This window comes from Planococcus citri, chromosome 1 (genome assembly GCF_950023065.1).
Source record: "Planococcus citri chromosome 1, ihPlaCitr1.1, whole genome shotgun sequence".
In the NCBI taxonomy this organism is placed as follows: domain Eukaryota; kingdom Metazoa; phylum Arthropoda; class Insecta; order Hemiptera; family Pseudococcidae; genus Planococcus; species Planococcus citri.
In genome coordinates, this window is record NC_088677.1 from 30,193,847 (window position 1) to 30,209,121 (window position 15,275).

The following is a 15,275-nucleotide window of genomic DNA, read 5'->3' on the forward strand; positions in this document are numbered from 1 at the left end:
AAAAACAATTTACTTATTTTACAGCCGGCCGTACTTCTCCAATGAATTAGAAGGCAGTTTTTTGTTTCTTGAACATAGCATTTTTTTGACATTGGGTAAATAATAAATAATTAACGTAAAGTCAATTTTCAATAAATCCCAAATGGGAATTACCTATTTGAGATTGAAAGTTCATTTTTCCTCCTTCAAAATTCATTGTTGATTATTTTTATCTGTTTACAAGGGATTCTTTTAAAGTTACACTCTTTTTCAATGATTTTTTTTCTTTCCCATACTTTCAGAGTAAAAATGATGGAAATCAGTCCTGAAAATGAACATCACTCCTTCGAAATTTAATTTCATCGTTTTCAAGCATTCTACAGTCTCGAAAATAATTTTAGATATTTCCAGAGCGTTCAAATTTCTTGAAGACGCGCTGACAATTAATTTGAACAAGCTAAAAATCTAATCTGACATAGTCCATATTTTCAAACCGTTTACGAGTTCTTTTGGAGTCGATTTCAAAGGCTGAAATAAGGAGATATTTGAACCAAATTCCAGCTGTGTATCTAAATCTGATACAATTTTGATTTTTTTTTCATGAAAAATGAGCTCAATTTGAATTTTTGAAGATTAGTCAAATCCAAAAAACGAAATTCAGCCCCTAAAAATCGGTTTAATGGTGTATTTTAGAGTGACTTTCAATTTTTTTTTGTCCTGAACCGAGATTGAGAAATTTTATCCCAGTTGAGATATCTCTTTTGTAAAATGAAAGTCAATTTAATTTTGAAACCTATTTTAGAATTTCAAAGGAGAAAATTAGGCAGCAAAATCGACATAAAAATTCTTCAAAATGATGAAAAAAGTTGTTTTTAGTGCATAGATTGCGGGTTTTTATGTTTTGCAATTAGCCAATTACATATTTTGCTTCGATTGAGATGATTGCGCGTATTAAATTCATCTTTGCGATTTGTAACTTTTTGAGTCAAATGAGCTCAATTTTATTTTGCACATTTTGGATATTTTAGGTTAAAATTCATAAAGTGACATATTTTAGAGTTTTTAAGTCATATTTTGACATATTTCGTCCATTTTCCTTGTTTTCGTGCATGTTTTTCGAATTTTGACCAAAATCTACTTTTAAACGTAGTTTTTAATGCAAAAAAAAAAACAAAAAAAAACTGAAAAATGCTCCAAATTGGAAGGAAGAAATGAAACTTTTATTTTTTCCAAATAAAATGGTTTATTTTTTCCTCCTGCTTTTGTGCATGTTTTTCAAATTTTGACCAAAATCTACGTTCAAATACAGTTTTTATGATGCAAAAAAAATAATACAATTGAGAGGCGTTTTGCGATATGGGTCCTTGTGGTGATTCGATGTTTTTTTTTTTATTGACGATTCCGACTTACTTTTTCACGAGAAATCGAATGGTGCAATCAGATTTCGCCTATCTCATCAACTTCTCGTTTAAAAATTACTTGAACATGAATACTCAAAAACTCACATTTTTGGGAAATCGAAAAACAAAGTTTTTGTTTGTTTTTAATTTAAAAAAAAAAAGAAAAAAAGGTCGATGGAAAAATTATTTTATTGTTTGTTACCTATGTAAAATTTCATGGCGAATCCGAATTTCTCTGTATTTTTTTGCGGGGTAGTCTGTAACGTTGTGTAAATTCGGCTGTTCACCACAAGGTCCCTTTTCTAAATCAGGAATATCAGGCGATGATGAACGAATTTCGTCAAAATTTCACTTCCAACCTATGCACAAGACAACACTGCACCCAAAAATCAAAAAAAAAAAAAAATCGAAAAAATCAAAGCAATTCGATGTTTTCTCTCTCCTGAAAAAATCGAAATATCACCACAAGGGCCCTTATCGCAAAACCCCTCTCAATTGAAAAATGAACCAAATTTGAAATGTTTCCTATTAAATGGTTTTATTTTTCCCCTGTTTTTGTGTATGTTTTTAAAATTTTGACCAAAATCCACGTTTAAATACAGTTTTTGATACAAAAAAAAAAAAAAAAAAATGAAAAATGCTCCAAATTTGATGGGAAAAAATTAAACTTTAAATGCATGTTTTATGTGCATATTTCTAAGTTTTAAGTGCATAAAAATTTGCATTGTATATTTTATGCAATCAAATTTGTAAAATAATATAGAAACATACTCCAAAATTTAAAAAAAAAAAATATTTGGAAGTTGTTGAAAAATGAGGGAACAATTAGTGTTAAAAGAAAGCTGAAATTTTGTAAATTATTATAAAAATTGAACAAAAAGTCTGGCAAAATAGCCTCAGCGATCCATCAAAATTAAAAATCAACAAAATTGAAGTACATACAAGTGTGAAATACATATTCGTGAAAAATATTATAAAATGATCAAAATTGTAAGTACAAAATATCTACAGTCCAAAATTTGCAAAAACAAAATTGAGAATGAAAGTCACGGTAAAAAAATAAAAGGATTGTAAATTAAAATGATTATAAATCACCCCCTCATCCCCCCCCAAAAAAACAACTGAAATATCATTGAACTTGTACACATGATTTTTTTTTCAAGACCAAAAATCAAAAAAAAAAAGTCAACACGAATTCAAAATTTGTTTTGAGGTTTTCTGGTAGGTAGTTAGTTACTACCTAGATTGTGATTTGAAAATTTTATTTGAAAAAAATAATTCAATCGTAATTCGTAGGTATGTAGACGTTCTGTATCTTTAAACCGAATACTAACGTTTCTCAAATGACTAACAAAAAAATACGATTTTATAGTTTTGATTTTCGAACGTTAAAATTTGAGAGTGGAAAAAAGGAAGAGGTGGATTTGATATTATTACACACCAGTCTAAGTGTACGTAGTATGTCCATGTTTTCTGAATGTCACCAAGTTCGAACTCTGTATTTTTGGGCTTCTGTTACTATTCGTCCCTCTTTTTTTTTTTCGCCACGAAATGAAATTTTATTAGCTTGCTGCGTGTTTTACGGAAGAAGTTGGCTTAAGAATATTTCGCAACTTTTTTTGATTTGCTCCAAGTCTGTTTTTCCTATAGCAATGAAAACACTGTTACTGTTCAGTTTTTAGACTTTTCCGTAACCTACTCGATGCCTTAATGTAATGAAATCTATGAGAAAACAGTTAGTGCTTTGTACTCGTATTTTTATCGAATTGTGAGACGTAATAGTGTTTTCGAGTAGAGTACGTTGTGATTTTTTTTTCCAAAGGTCGTAAGTATTTGGTAACCTTGAATCGAATGGTTTTTTTAAAGCGATAACTGCAGATACGAGGATTTTGACATTAGTGCGAATTGAACTCGAATATATTCGATTTACTAAAATGTGTATATTTTGTCAATATTTTTTCATATTTTTGATATGTTTTTCGAGGAAATATTTTATTGGCTTGTACATATTTTGAACGTAAAATAGGTACATATTTCGTATTGTTTGTAGATACCTACTTATATCCCTATTTTTATGTTTGTTTATACATTTTTCAGATTTCGGCAAGGTTTCAAAGAATTCTTTTCGTGTTGTCCGTGTATAAACGTTAATCCGATGGGTTTCACTAGACGAGAAGCAGTCACTAGTCGTTACAATAGTTGCTCCGGTTCACCAGAAGGACACTACAGAATAATTCGAAACGGTACTTGTTTTTCTTTTAATTACTCGTGTAAACTTAACAAAAACACATTTGACAATCACATCTACTAAAAACCACACTCGCGAGTCAAAAATAATAAAACTTTTTCACTATCGAGCTCGTAGGGTAAGAAGGGTATGGTATGGAAGATAGTATATAAAAGTTGACTATTCGACATGCATCAGATTCGACTAATTTCGCTAAAATAAAGTATTTATTTAGGTGCTCGCAAAGTTAGCAGTCATTCATTACTCGCCAGTGGTGTGTAAAATTCAACTTCATTAATCCAAAGTCCAAACCGCACAATTTCAAGATTGTTTTTATTCAATTATTGTCACAGCTATAACATTATAAAACGTTAATGTTACCCGTAGCTCTAGTACTATACCTCTACTAGGTACCGTCATCAAAAAAAAAAAAAAAAAAAAAGTACAACTTGGAATTAAATTAAATCTCAAGGGGAACCCGAAAACGTGAATAATTACCGTTGAAAAATACCAACGTGCAAAAAATGTACGCCATAAATGTTAGGTTTGGAAAATTAACGCATAAAAAAGGCGTAACATTTCAATTGTACAATTTATTATTCGAGTACCAGGAAAAAAGTCATAATTAATCAAAAAGAAAAAAAGTGTCACAAAATAAAAAGAGAGAGTTTAATTTCAACTTGAACGAAGATCTATTCCAACTGCGAACATTTTATTACATCTCGATAATTTTTGTTTTGGTGGGGATTTAATTTAGCTTTCATTTACCTACCTACTGAAATATTTATATTAGTGGGTGCAATTATCTATGAATCTGTATTTCTCGTCGTTGAAATAACTTTTTAATTTATCGAATCAGTTTTACACCCTCGTTTTGAAAATTTTTCCATCAAAATATCAGAATGAAAAAATTTTCAGAACGCGTAGCACTCTTTTGAAATTTAAAAAAAAATAAAAAAAATAAAGTAGATATTTCTATTGATGAATCCCAAAGAGTAGTGGGCCTGCTAATTGACGTTAAGACCATTAGAATTTTGAAAGTCGCGTGAACAGAACCGGTAAGAGAGAAGGCGTCGAAGGGGGATGGGGGGGCGGTTGTTATACACCTTTTAATAAATTCTCGAGTTTTAAACTCAACGACCTTACTTGAAAATCATTATTGTAATAAGATCCTATGTCCATGTCTCGGAAATTTTCTCATTTTCTTAATAAATTTAGAAATACGTACCTATATTTCATGAAGTCGAAGGTATGGATTCTTCTCCTCGATTTTGTGTGTTCTTAGCATAAACTCCGCCAGAAATTCCTCTTATTTAATTTACAATACCTTTCTATCCTCGTAACTTTGGTCTTTGCTAAAATTCAGCTCCTATACTCACTTTTCGCTATTAACGCGAATCTTAAGAAGCTGTTAGTTATTTGCTTCGATTTGCATAATCAGCAAAATTGTTACATTGCAACTTTTTAAAAATTGACCCTAAATAAAACTGCTAATATATTAATTGAAATTTTTACGTGCAGAAATTTTTCGGAATTTCCAGCAAGTCCTTATTCTTATCACACTTATTACGTATCAAAAATTCAAATTTTTAACTTGGAGTTCATGTTTCGATTTCTGGTAATTTTCTCAAAATGGTGGAAATTGCCACTGTATTTTTTCGAACCGCTTTAGAAAATTGACGATTTATACTTACCTATTACTTATGAGTTATTTCCATCTTTTTCAAAAATGTAGGTACCGAAATTTGAAAAATCAACTTTGGTAGGTTTGGTTTTGAGAAATGAGCGATATGTTCCCTTAGTGAGCCAAATTTCAATTAGATCGAAATCGATGGATTTTAAAGGCGTTTTTTTTTCATTTTGGAATGATTTTGAAATTTTGAAAAACTAATTTAAGAATATGAGCAAACAAAGTACTTGACTTTTCGTTTGTTGAGACGAACGTTAGTAGTCGAAAACTGATAAAGTGAAGCGTTAAAATACTACCATTTTAGATGCACAAAATTTTTTCAATTGAAACTGGATAGGGGTGGGTGGGAGTGAAAGATTTCATCGTGCCAATAGTGGGATTCTTTCAGGATACCTGGCTTTAATTTCAATAAGATTTATATTCTTTTTTTTTTTTAATTCCAAGAATAAATGTCTTGCAATTAAAAGCTTTGCTTTTGATGTGTTTCCCTGATTCAAGAAAAATGGCAAGTTGGACGTCAAAAATTAATACGTATGTAAAGTAAAGAGTTTAAATATTTTTCAATTCGAACTGGGTGGAAGGAAAGTGCGGCAAACCAGTTTATTTTGCCAATGATGGGCAAATTTTCCACATTGTACAAATTAAATATTTCTATTACCATGGACCCTAATCCAATTTACATCCCCCTCCCCCTAATCATCACTTCAATCTATTCTGATGGATCAAGCAAGGTTTTTGATTTTTCTTCATTATATGTATCTTCTAAAGTCTAAAGAATTGATTAAGTTTGCTGAAAATTTAGTTTCCACCAATTTTTGGGAACCTCAGCTCAAAAATCCAACGTTTGAACAAATTTTAGCCGGATATCTCAAAACCAGATATTGAAAAAAAAAATTAAAACATTGAAAATTTAAATCGAAATTGAATTTTAAGTTTATTGTTCTTTAAGGATTAAATTTTGAGGTAAGTAAACTATGCTATACTGGAATTCATTTGGACTTTGGATTTTCTAGATGGAGCTGTAGATTTCAAAAATTGGACAAATCCCAAATTTTCAGCTGCCCTGATCCAGTTCTATATGAGTTCAGAAAAAAATCAAATGTAAAATAAAACATTACAGGAGATTCCAGGTCAGTGAAATTCGACTGACAAGGGAACCTCACGATTGTGCACTGCGCAATAACCGATTCGATCCGATTTTTTTTTTCAAAAGTAAGAGAACTCCTATGGTACTCCATCACAAAATTTATAACTGCCTAATCGGAAAACCACAGATACCACAGGGGTCCAAAATTTTGATTTTTGATCAATTTCCTCAAATAAAAAAAAGTTGAAAAATATGCCAAAAATAGTAGGTACTTATGTACCCACCTAGTTCTCAGAATATATCAAAAATCAAAAAGTCATGGAGCCCATGACTTATTTTATGGGCCACAATACGAAAAATAATCCAAAACTGATTGGAAAATTTGATTTGCCTCGATCGTCTTTTCTAATCTCAGATCGAGTTTCCTAGGATTTGGGTGAGATTCTGAGTACCTACCTATGCTCATCCAATAAGGTATTTTTGGGCCCAGAATTTTCAATAAAATTTCAAAAATGGTCTAAAAATGCAATTGGGCTGTTACGACTTTTAAAATCATCTTCTCTTGCAGATGATTCCAAAAATTGTAGGTACCCAATCGAATTTTTTTGACGATTTTTGAGAAATTTTTTGAAAATTTTGGACTCAAAAAAATACTCCGTTGGATCCGTGTACTTGAAATAGCGTCCAAATCCCAGGAAACTCTATTTGCGACTAGAAAAGATTATTCCCAAAGTTGTAGCTACCCAATCGCATTTTTCGAGTTTTTTTGAACAATTTTTTGAAAATTTTGAGTCAAGAAAATACTCTTTTCGGATTCGACTTGTGTCTAATAAAGACGATTCCCAAAATTGCAACTGCCCGATCACATTTTTCAATCGTTTTTGAACAATTTTTCGAATATTTTGACCTTGGTGCCCAAAAAATACAGCTCATGAGCCTAATGAGTTTTTAACGCTTAATTATATCCCTAGAAATTCTGTTTTAAGCACATTTTTTCATTGTGACTTTTGAGAGTAATGTTTCGAGTTGATTAAGTAGATAATTATGAAATCTAAAACAAGATGTTTCATTTTAAAATGATACCTATTTTGCATTTATAGCGCTCTAAAATGAACACTAAAATGGTAATTTCAAGGTAGCCTTCCAAGTTTCAACTGTTGAATGGATGTGGAAAAGAGTATCAGTCACTTCTTGAAAGATTTCTGGAAGGACCTGAATTTCACGAAACTGATGAAACTTTTTTTGAATCAAAATATGTACATATGAAAAACTTTTAAATTCAAAATTTGAATCTAAGTTGTAAAAATGTATTTCTACCTTCTCTCTATTAAAAATATAGGTTGGCAACGTGAAATAGATGCATATGATTGGTGGAATGTTATCTCTCCAGTCCAACAACCAATCATGTGCTATCATTATTATCATTCACTGTGACCAACCAAAGTATTTTAGTAGAAAACTTTTTTAGGGGTACTCGATATTTCTGGGCACCCTGTACTCTTTACTCAAGTACGATACCTCTACCTATTTAGTACCTTACCTATCTACATATAGATATTCTCATTTTTTTTTCATAACGTACGTCTACGTCTAGTATACGTTGCAGTGTTGATAATTGACGAGATACGCTAACGTACTCGTATGCTTACCTACTTACCACAGCACGGATCAAGCTCGTAATATTACGAAGACTGCTTATATTCGTATCAAATTCAAATTAAATTTGGAAATATTGCGGTATACCGTGGTACTTGATGTTTACCTGCGTGTATTTCGTGACACGAAATTGTATTTTTTTTCTTCGGTTAATACTTTCCAACGTGCGGTATATTTCCTTATATTTCAAATGAAATAAATTAGCATTACAAACAACGCAACGTCTGTATTCAAGAATTGACATAATTTCCAAAATTGTAACTGCGAAGGCGTTACGTGACGTTTTTCCAATGAAATTCGAATTCTGTAGCATGTTATTGTTGTTGTGATGTGTATGGTATAGTATGTAGGTTAGGAATACCATTTTACTTGTGTCATATGTCTATGATACAGCTATGTAGTTTGTATAATCGTAATACATTTGTATGCTGCTGTGGTGAAATAATACCTACCTAATTGATTTGTCTATTTTTACCAACGAGTACAAAGTGAATAAATGAATGAATGAAATGTACTTTGAAAAAATTCAAGAGCACGGTACCTACAACATTACATTTCAGACCATTCTCTGTTTCTTTTTCATCATATGTATAATCAGTTTAACTATTATGACGAAACCCACGCGATAAACGAGCATTTGTCAATTCACCAGTATAGATATACCTACCCAAACCCAATTTACTAGTTAAAAAATTCAGTGTCTGGAAACTTTTGTAAAGACATGTTGATCTTTGGTTTAAAAAAAATCCTTCACGTGTATCATAAATTTTTAACGAGCACTGAACAGTTTCAAAAAAATCTAAAACCACATTTCTCAAGTTTCTTTCGTACGAAATTTTACTCGTGTCGGTGGAAAAAAACGGCGAGGTTAATCAGATAAGTAGCTAAGTAAGTATGTATTCATTTTAACATGTTGTAGGTGTAGGTATGGTAGGTCTGTGGTACAGATATAGAATTGTTTTTTTACACGATTTTGTCGCGTGTAATGAACTAGTAGGCTAATCGAGTGCGTGTTATGTAATGGATATATGATTAAATTTAATTGACCCGGGGGAATTTCGCACCTTTTTATAAATGCTCTAGAGCACGCGAATACCTGAAAAGGTAGCCCACTGAATTGATTTACTCGCTAAAGTGAAACATGAGAATTGAAAGTTTTTTGGGGGAGGAAATTGGTAGTCGAAGAATGACGAATTATCTACCTGAGTTATTTTTTAAGAACGATTTTTCTATATTTCTCAATGCAGTATTTATTATAGATAGTTAACTTTTTTTTTACTGATTCTTGTAGTACCTGCTAAGGCCAAGTTGGATGTAAAAAAATTAATTAGAATTTGCGCACAAAACACAATTCTATTTGTTGCAAAATTATCTCGAAAAATATGAGTAAAAATTGGAAATTTTTTGGTTGGAATTTGAAGCCTCCTTCCTGAGTCTATAGAATTTCAAAAATTGAAAATTTCAAAATCTGACTCAAGTACGTTAAAAATGACAAATTTGCAATTTAAAAAAAAAACGAACTGTTTTAATTTACATATTAGAACATTTTAACAAAAATGACTGGATTTGATCAATTCTAATCGTGAGCCTTCTAATCAAACTCTAGCACGATGCTGATTATTGCAATGAATTCGTCGATCCAAAAAACATTCCAGGAACCCATTCCCTACATGTAAAATCAATGGCAAAAATCAACTAAAATTTGAGGAAAATTTCTTTTAGTTCTTTTGATTCCTCTAGTTCTTCTGATTCTTCAAGTTTTCTTCGATCCTTCAGTTTGTCTGGTTCACTTAGTTCCTGTGGTTCTTCTGATTGATCTTTTGGTTACTCTTGAGTCTTTTGATCAGTGATGGAAAACTGAAACAGAAACAAAAACTGAAACTGGTTGAAAACTTTAACTGAAATGGAGAAAAACTGAAACTAAAACTGAAACTTGAACTGAAAAAAATGATACTGACTCTGAAAACTAAAAACTTGAATTGAACTGAAAAAAATGAAACTGAAACTAAAAACTGAAAACTTGAACTGAAATATAAAAGTTTTGCCATCATTGATCATTGCAATCAAGATTCCCATATTTCTTCATAATTTTTGAGTTTGAATTTGAAATTTGAAGTTTTTGTTACCAAGTAGCAAATTGGTGTATGAAAATTCATGAAAGAAAAAAATCATCTTTTTTCATTTCTTTTTGAACCTGAAGAAATAACGAAAACTGAAACTGAAATGGAAAACTGAAAACTTGAACTGAAAAAAGCAAAACTGAAAACTGAAATTGAAAACTTGAACTGAAAAAAATAAAACTGAAACTGAAAACTTGAACTGAAATGTAAAAGTTTTGCCTTCACTGCTTTTGATATCTTTAAAATGTTTTGTTCGTTTAGTTTCTGTAGATCTTTGGTTTCTCCAGTTTTTGTGGTTCAAATTAATTCCTCTGGTTATTTTGATTCCTCTCGTTCCTCTTTTTTTTTTTTTTTTTTTTGATTCCTCAAGGAATTCTGTAGTTTTTTGGTTTCTCTAAGTAATTCATCTAGTTCCTTTCGTTTTTATGGCTCCTTTCATTCTTCTAGTTTCTCCTGTTCTTGTGGTTCATTTCGTTCAATTAGTTCCTCAAAAGATCTTTAGGTCCCTTCGGCTCTTTTATTAAATTTCCAATCAAATAACAAATCAAGTGGGGCATACGCCCAAAATAACTGAAAATCTACATGCATTGTTGATGACGCGAAGCAGTGTCGCCAACATGGCAAGTGCAAAAATGGGGCATATTCCTTGATGAAGAATATTTGACTCTAATTTCCATTACTTTAAAGTTTAAATTTAGTGATGTTGGTTCAAAATCAGCTTAATCGAAAATCAGTAAATTAATTTAATTTTAATGAGAATCGATTGTTTCAATTTGTAATTTTCTAGCTCAGTGCACAGCAACATGGCTAGACAGACCCTCTGTACAAAATTTTTGAAAAAATTGGTTTAAAATTTTGAAAAATTAATGAAAATGATTCAAACACGATTGAAAAAATCAGAAAAATAATGTAAAATTATGAAAACGTGCAAAAATTGAATTTCTGAAAATGAAAAAATTGGTACCAAAAATAGTAGCTTATTAATTACCCGTTTGAAAATCCAAAATTTCTATATACGATTTTTTTAAACCGATTCTTTTAATGTACATATCTAATCGGTTTTCTGAAAAAATAAAAAAACCCCTTCACGAATAAAAATTGACACACTGTACTAAATTAATTATCATCATAATATAATTTGGCAACACCATTTTGAATACTGAAAAGAGTAAGTTTTCTCATTTTTCTTCATCAAAGATAGATACCTGCATTATTCATTAAATTTAATATCTTTGAAATGACTCGCGTGCAACTAAATTAGCGAAAGCATCAAAGGCTATAATTTAAAATAACCCCAAAATAATGTGAACTGAGTAAGTACTCGTACATATATGTAATACCAAACGACGAAATTAAAGGCATTAAAATAGTATAATTATACGATACGAACACGTAGGAAAAATTTCAATTCTGGTAATTTAACCGGCAAAAAGATATCAGACTGTTTTATTTTTATTCGAGTAATTCAATTTTTTTTTTATTTTACACCAAAATTCAGCACTTTAATACTTAACTATAAGCTTTTAAGTAGCTGTACTTTAAAGTCCATCAAACTTTTTCATTTCGCTTTGATACTCTAACGCCCTGTCCGAAACATAAATAAAATTTTCAAACTAATCTGGCTGTATCGCGTGGTCGGTTTTTTTATAACCGAAAAATTTTCAATCAATTTTCATCGTTTGAAATTAAAAGTGACTCGGAGATGACGTTAAAATTAATAAAATTAGTAGGGTATTGCGGTATTTTAGAATAATATTCGTTAAAAGTTTCTTGCGGTAATTACAATCTTACCGAAAATATTATGAAATTTAACAGGGTGTCCAATAACTGAGCTTAACGTATAATTTGTTTTTTTTTTATTCGGGCAAATTTTTCAAGCCAACTTGAAAACAAAAAATTAGGATTAGGAAAATTAGCATAATATTAGAACCCTTCCTCCCTCGTTCGATTAGGATTTTAAATCTTATACGAAGGACATTCAATTCAAAATGAATCACGCTGAAATCATGAGTAGATATTTTAACAAAAACATTCAATTTGTTCCTTTCACTCCCCTCCTTTGCTCGTCAATTGATCTCACTGGTGTTGATAAAATTGCATAACCTGTTCGCCGTAAATAAATTATGAAAAATCCTCACCAATCTACGAGTAAGTTTGACGTATCGATTGTACGTATTTCTGACTCTATTATTTCGTTATCTATACGATCGGGATAAAAATACGCGAAATTAATTAACGCTAATTTAATTTTCCCGAAGAAATCCTCGCTCTTTATCAATGCAATTCAGCTCTATCGTTCTGGAAAACTCGACTACCTATTCATAATACATATTTCCGTTAAAAACAGATGACGATTTGTGAACTTCTCGACGCACCTTTTTCTAAGTGTTTTTTTTTCAATGTCATTGTTATAAAAATGTGCATGAAATTAAATAGCGGATTTCTATTCTCGGTTAGATTTCTTAAAATAATCTGACCGAGTTACAATACCTACGTAGTACAAAAAGCTGTTTAGAATTCCACGTAAATTCGACTTTTCAAAAACTTTGCCAGCCATTAAAAAACGTTTATTTCAGTTCGATCATTTTTTCCTCAATGGAATTTCTATTCTTTTGTATTCTCTAAGCCAGTGTAAATGTTTCCAACATGATGGTAGATTGGTAGAATTGCGGCAAGGCACAACTTTCTGCTTCTCGTTAAACTCGTACTATAAACGAAGAAATATTTTGCGTAGATTTTTATAGCACTCGGTGTCGATAAGAAATAGCGTATTAGTTTGGCGAAAACTGAGAAACAGAAATAACAATCTTTCATTTTTATAAACTTGCTTAATCTTTTAAAATTACCGCGTGTTTATCGTAAAACAGTTGTAAGTTACCGAAACACTATAAAATGGCAATTTTCGCGGCCTGAAACATGATATAGTAAATGGCATAAACATCGTGTAGCCTATATTCTTATACGTAGAAAACCTAAAGAAAACGTTTAAACGACAAATATTTTCATAGTAAGCCAAGTGTTGATATATCTGTTGGAAAAACAATACGAGCATTAAATCAATTTTCTTTCATTTTAGCCACGACTACCGAAGATGAACAGAACATGCAGGCTGATTCGATAAACTTCTGTATGTAAACAATTTTACACTCTTTTAACTGCAACTTGTCGTAGTTGTAGACAGAGTTTCCTTTTCTTTGTAGTAAATCGTTTAGTATGAGTAGGTACGGCGGTGAAACGGTAGAATGTACTTATTGAAATAGTTTCACGCACTTATGTATGTATAGGTAGGCTACCTACTAATTATTATTCGTCTCTCATTGGAATGGGTATAAAAGTGACCGTCCAGGATTTTGGAGCTTTGGGAATTGATTAACTGCCCCCTTCAATTATTTGTTTTTGGTGAAGAAAGTTCGAATATCAACTTAATCTTGACCTTCAATGGCTTCAATCATGGCAGTCATCAGTTCTTGAAATTTAAAGTTGAGAAATTCGTTTAAAACTTTTAAAAGTGAAAAATTATTTGCAAAGAATTTTTAAAATGTTCTCCATTGAAAAAAAAATTGAAAACATTTTTTTCAAGGAAGCAAACTTAAATACCTACAATTTTTTCTGATTGGCAGAATTTTTGGAAAACAATTTTTAAACGGTTTGTAAGAAAATAAAAAGCTTTTTAAGCAAGAAATTGAAAACATTTGGATCCATGAATTGAGAACACTTTTGAGCAACAAACTGAAAATAGTTCTGAGTGAAAAATTAAGAACATTTTTGGGCAAAAAGTTGAGTAGATAGGTACACTTTTTGAGCAAAAACATCTAAAACAAAGTATTGAAACAGAAATTTGAAAACATTTCTGAGCAATAAGTAAAAAATTAAACACATTTTGAGCACATTCATGAACAACAAATCGAAAACATTTTTAAACAAAAATTTAGAACGTTTTTTGAAATAAAAAAAAAAACAAAACATGATAGAGTGAAATCTAGCATTATTAGGTATAGAGGTTATTATTATAATTTTTGCCTAAGGTGGTTAAGATAATTTTCATTCCCTAGAGAGTGAGATTTACCTGCCAGACAGATGATTGAGTAGGAGAGCTTTTTAGAATAAAACCAGATCACCCTATACACATCAAAATTACTAATCGTGGTTTAAACGCAAATAAATAGATATTCACAGACATGTCAATATTATTTATTTGTCTTAGAAAATACAATTAAGAGAAATCCATATAAAATACTTGCAGATATTTTATAGTTAAGTGAGAGACAGCTCCCAACTAGACGACTCGCGTTAGTGAATCAAGCATTAATTAAAATGATATTTAAAGGTTTTCGTAGATTTTATACCTATCATTGGCATGAGCTTATCTTGTGCACATGTCGCAGATAGATATTCATCAATTAACTACGATGAAACTGCAGTTAAGTAACTTTGAGTCTTTCGACTCAAGGTATGTGCCATTTCATCACTTACCCACACTGTTCTTATTTTCTACCTCACCTGTGCTCTACCCATACTAAGAGCGACAACAGACTTAGGTTGTGTTGTTCAATATAAACCAATGACCAGCAGGATTGGAGTATAACATAATTGTACCGCGATTGATTATTATCAAAAAAATTATTTTATCACAAATTATCCACAGAATTGTGGGCAAAAACGAGGGAAGAGGGGAAGAGCGGATACCTCTCCTGCCTATACATTTGAGAAAATACACTTTTTGGTGTCATTAGTACCGACGAGCTCGAGATATCGATGCTAAGTAAAGTTAAGATCTCACAGCGAGCACCACGATGGTACATAGCTCGCTGCTTTTAGGGAGGGTGGAATAGTTCCCACGTTCTCATACTTCCAGTAGGTATACATAAATCATGTCATGTCTCTATGATGTACATAAATCACATACATCTATGAAGAGGGATTACATTCAGAATCGCTAAGACGATTAAGGCATACATCACTCTCTCAACCTGAACATGGACGATTTAAAAGCAAAACGTTGGAAGCATTTCTAAAGAAAACATTACCTAAGAACATTTTCAAACAAAATATTAAAAACATTTTTGAATGAAAAAAATTGAGAACTTTTTTATTTAAAAAGAAATTGATAGGTAAA

The 15,275-nt window shown here is 31.1% G+C and overlaps 1 protein-coding gene across 3 annotated transcripts in view; it reads left to right on the forward strand.

The window, feature by feature from the left end:
* The window catches only part of LOC135831276 (tachykinin-like peptides receptor 99D), a 254,418-nt gene that overhangs the window by 225,496 nt on the left and 13,647 nt on the right, over positions 1-15,275 (forward strand). For all 3 annotated transcript variants that reach the window (XM_065343646.1, XM_065343648.1, XM_065343647.1), the window contains exon 6: positions 3,477-3,622. In XM_065343646.1, coding sequence (XP_065199718.1) covers positions 3,477-3,622 — 146 coding nt within the window. The remainder of the gene's footprint in view (positions 1-3,476; positions 3,623-15,275) is intronic.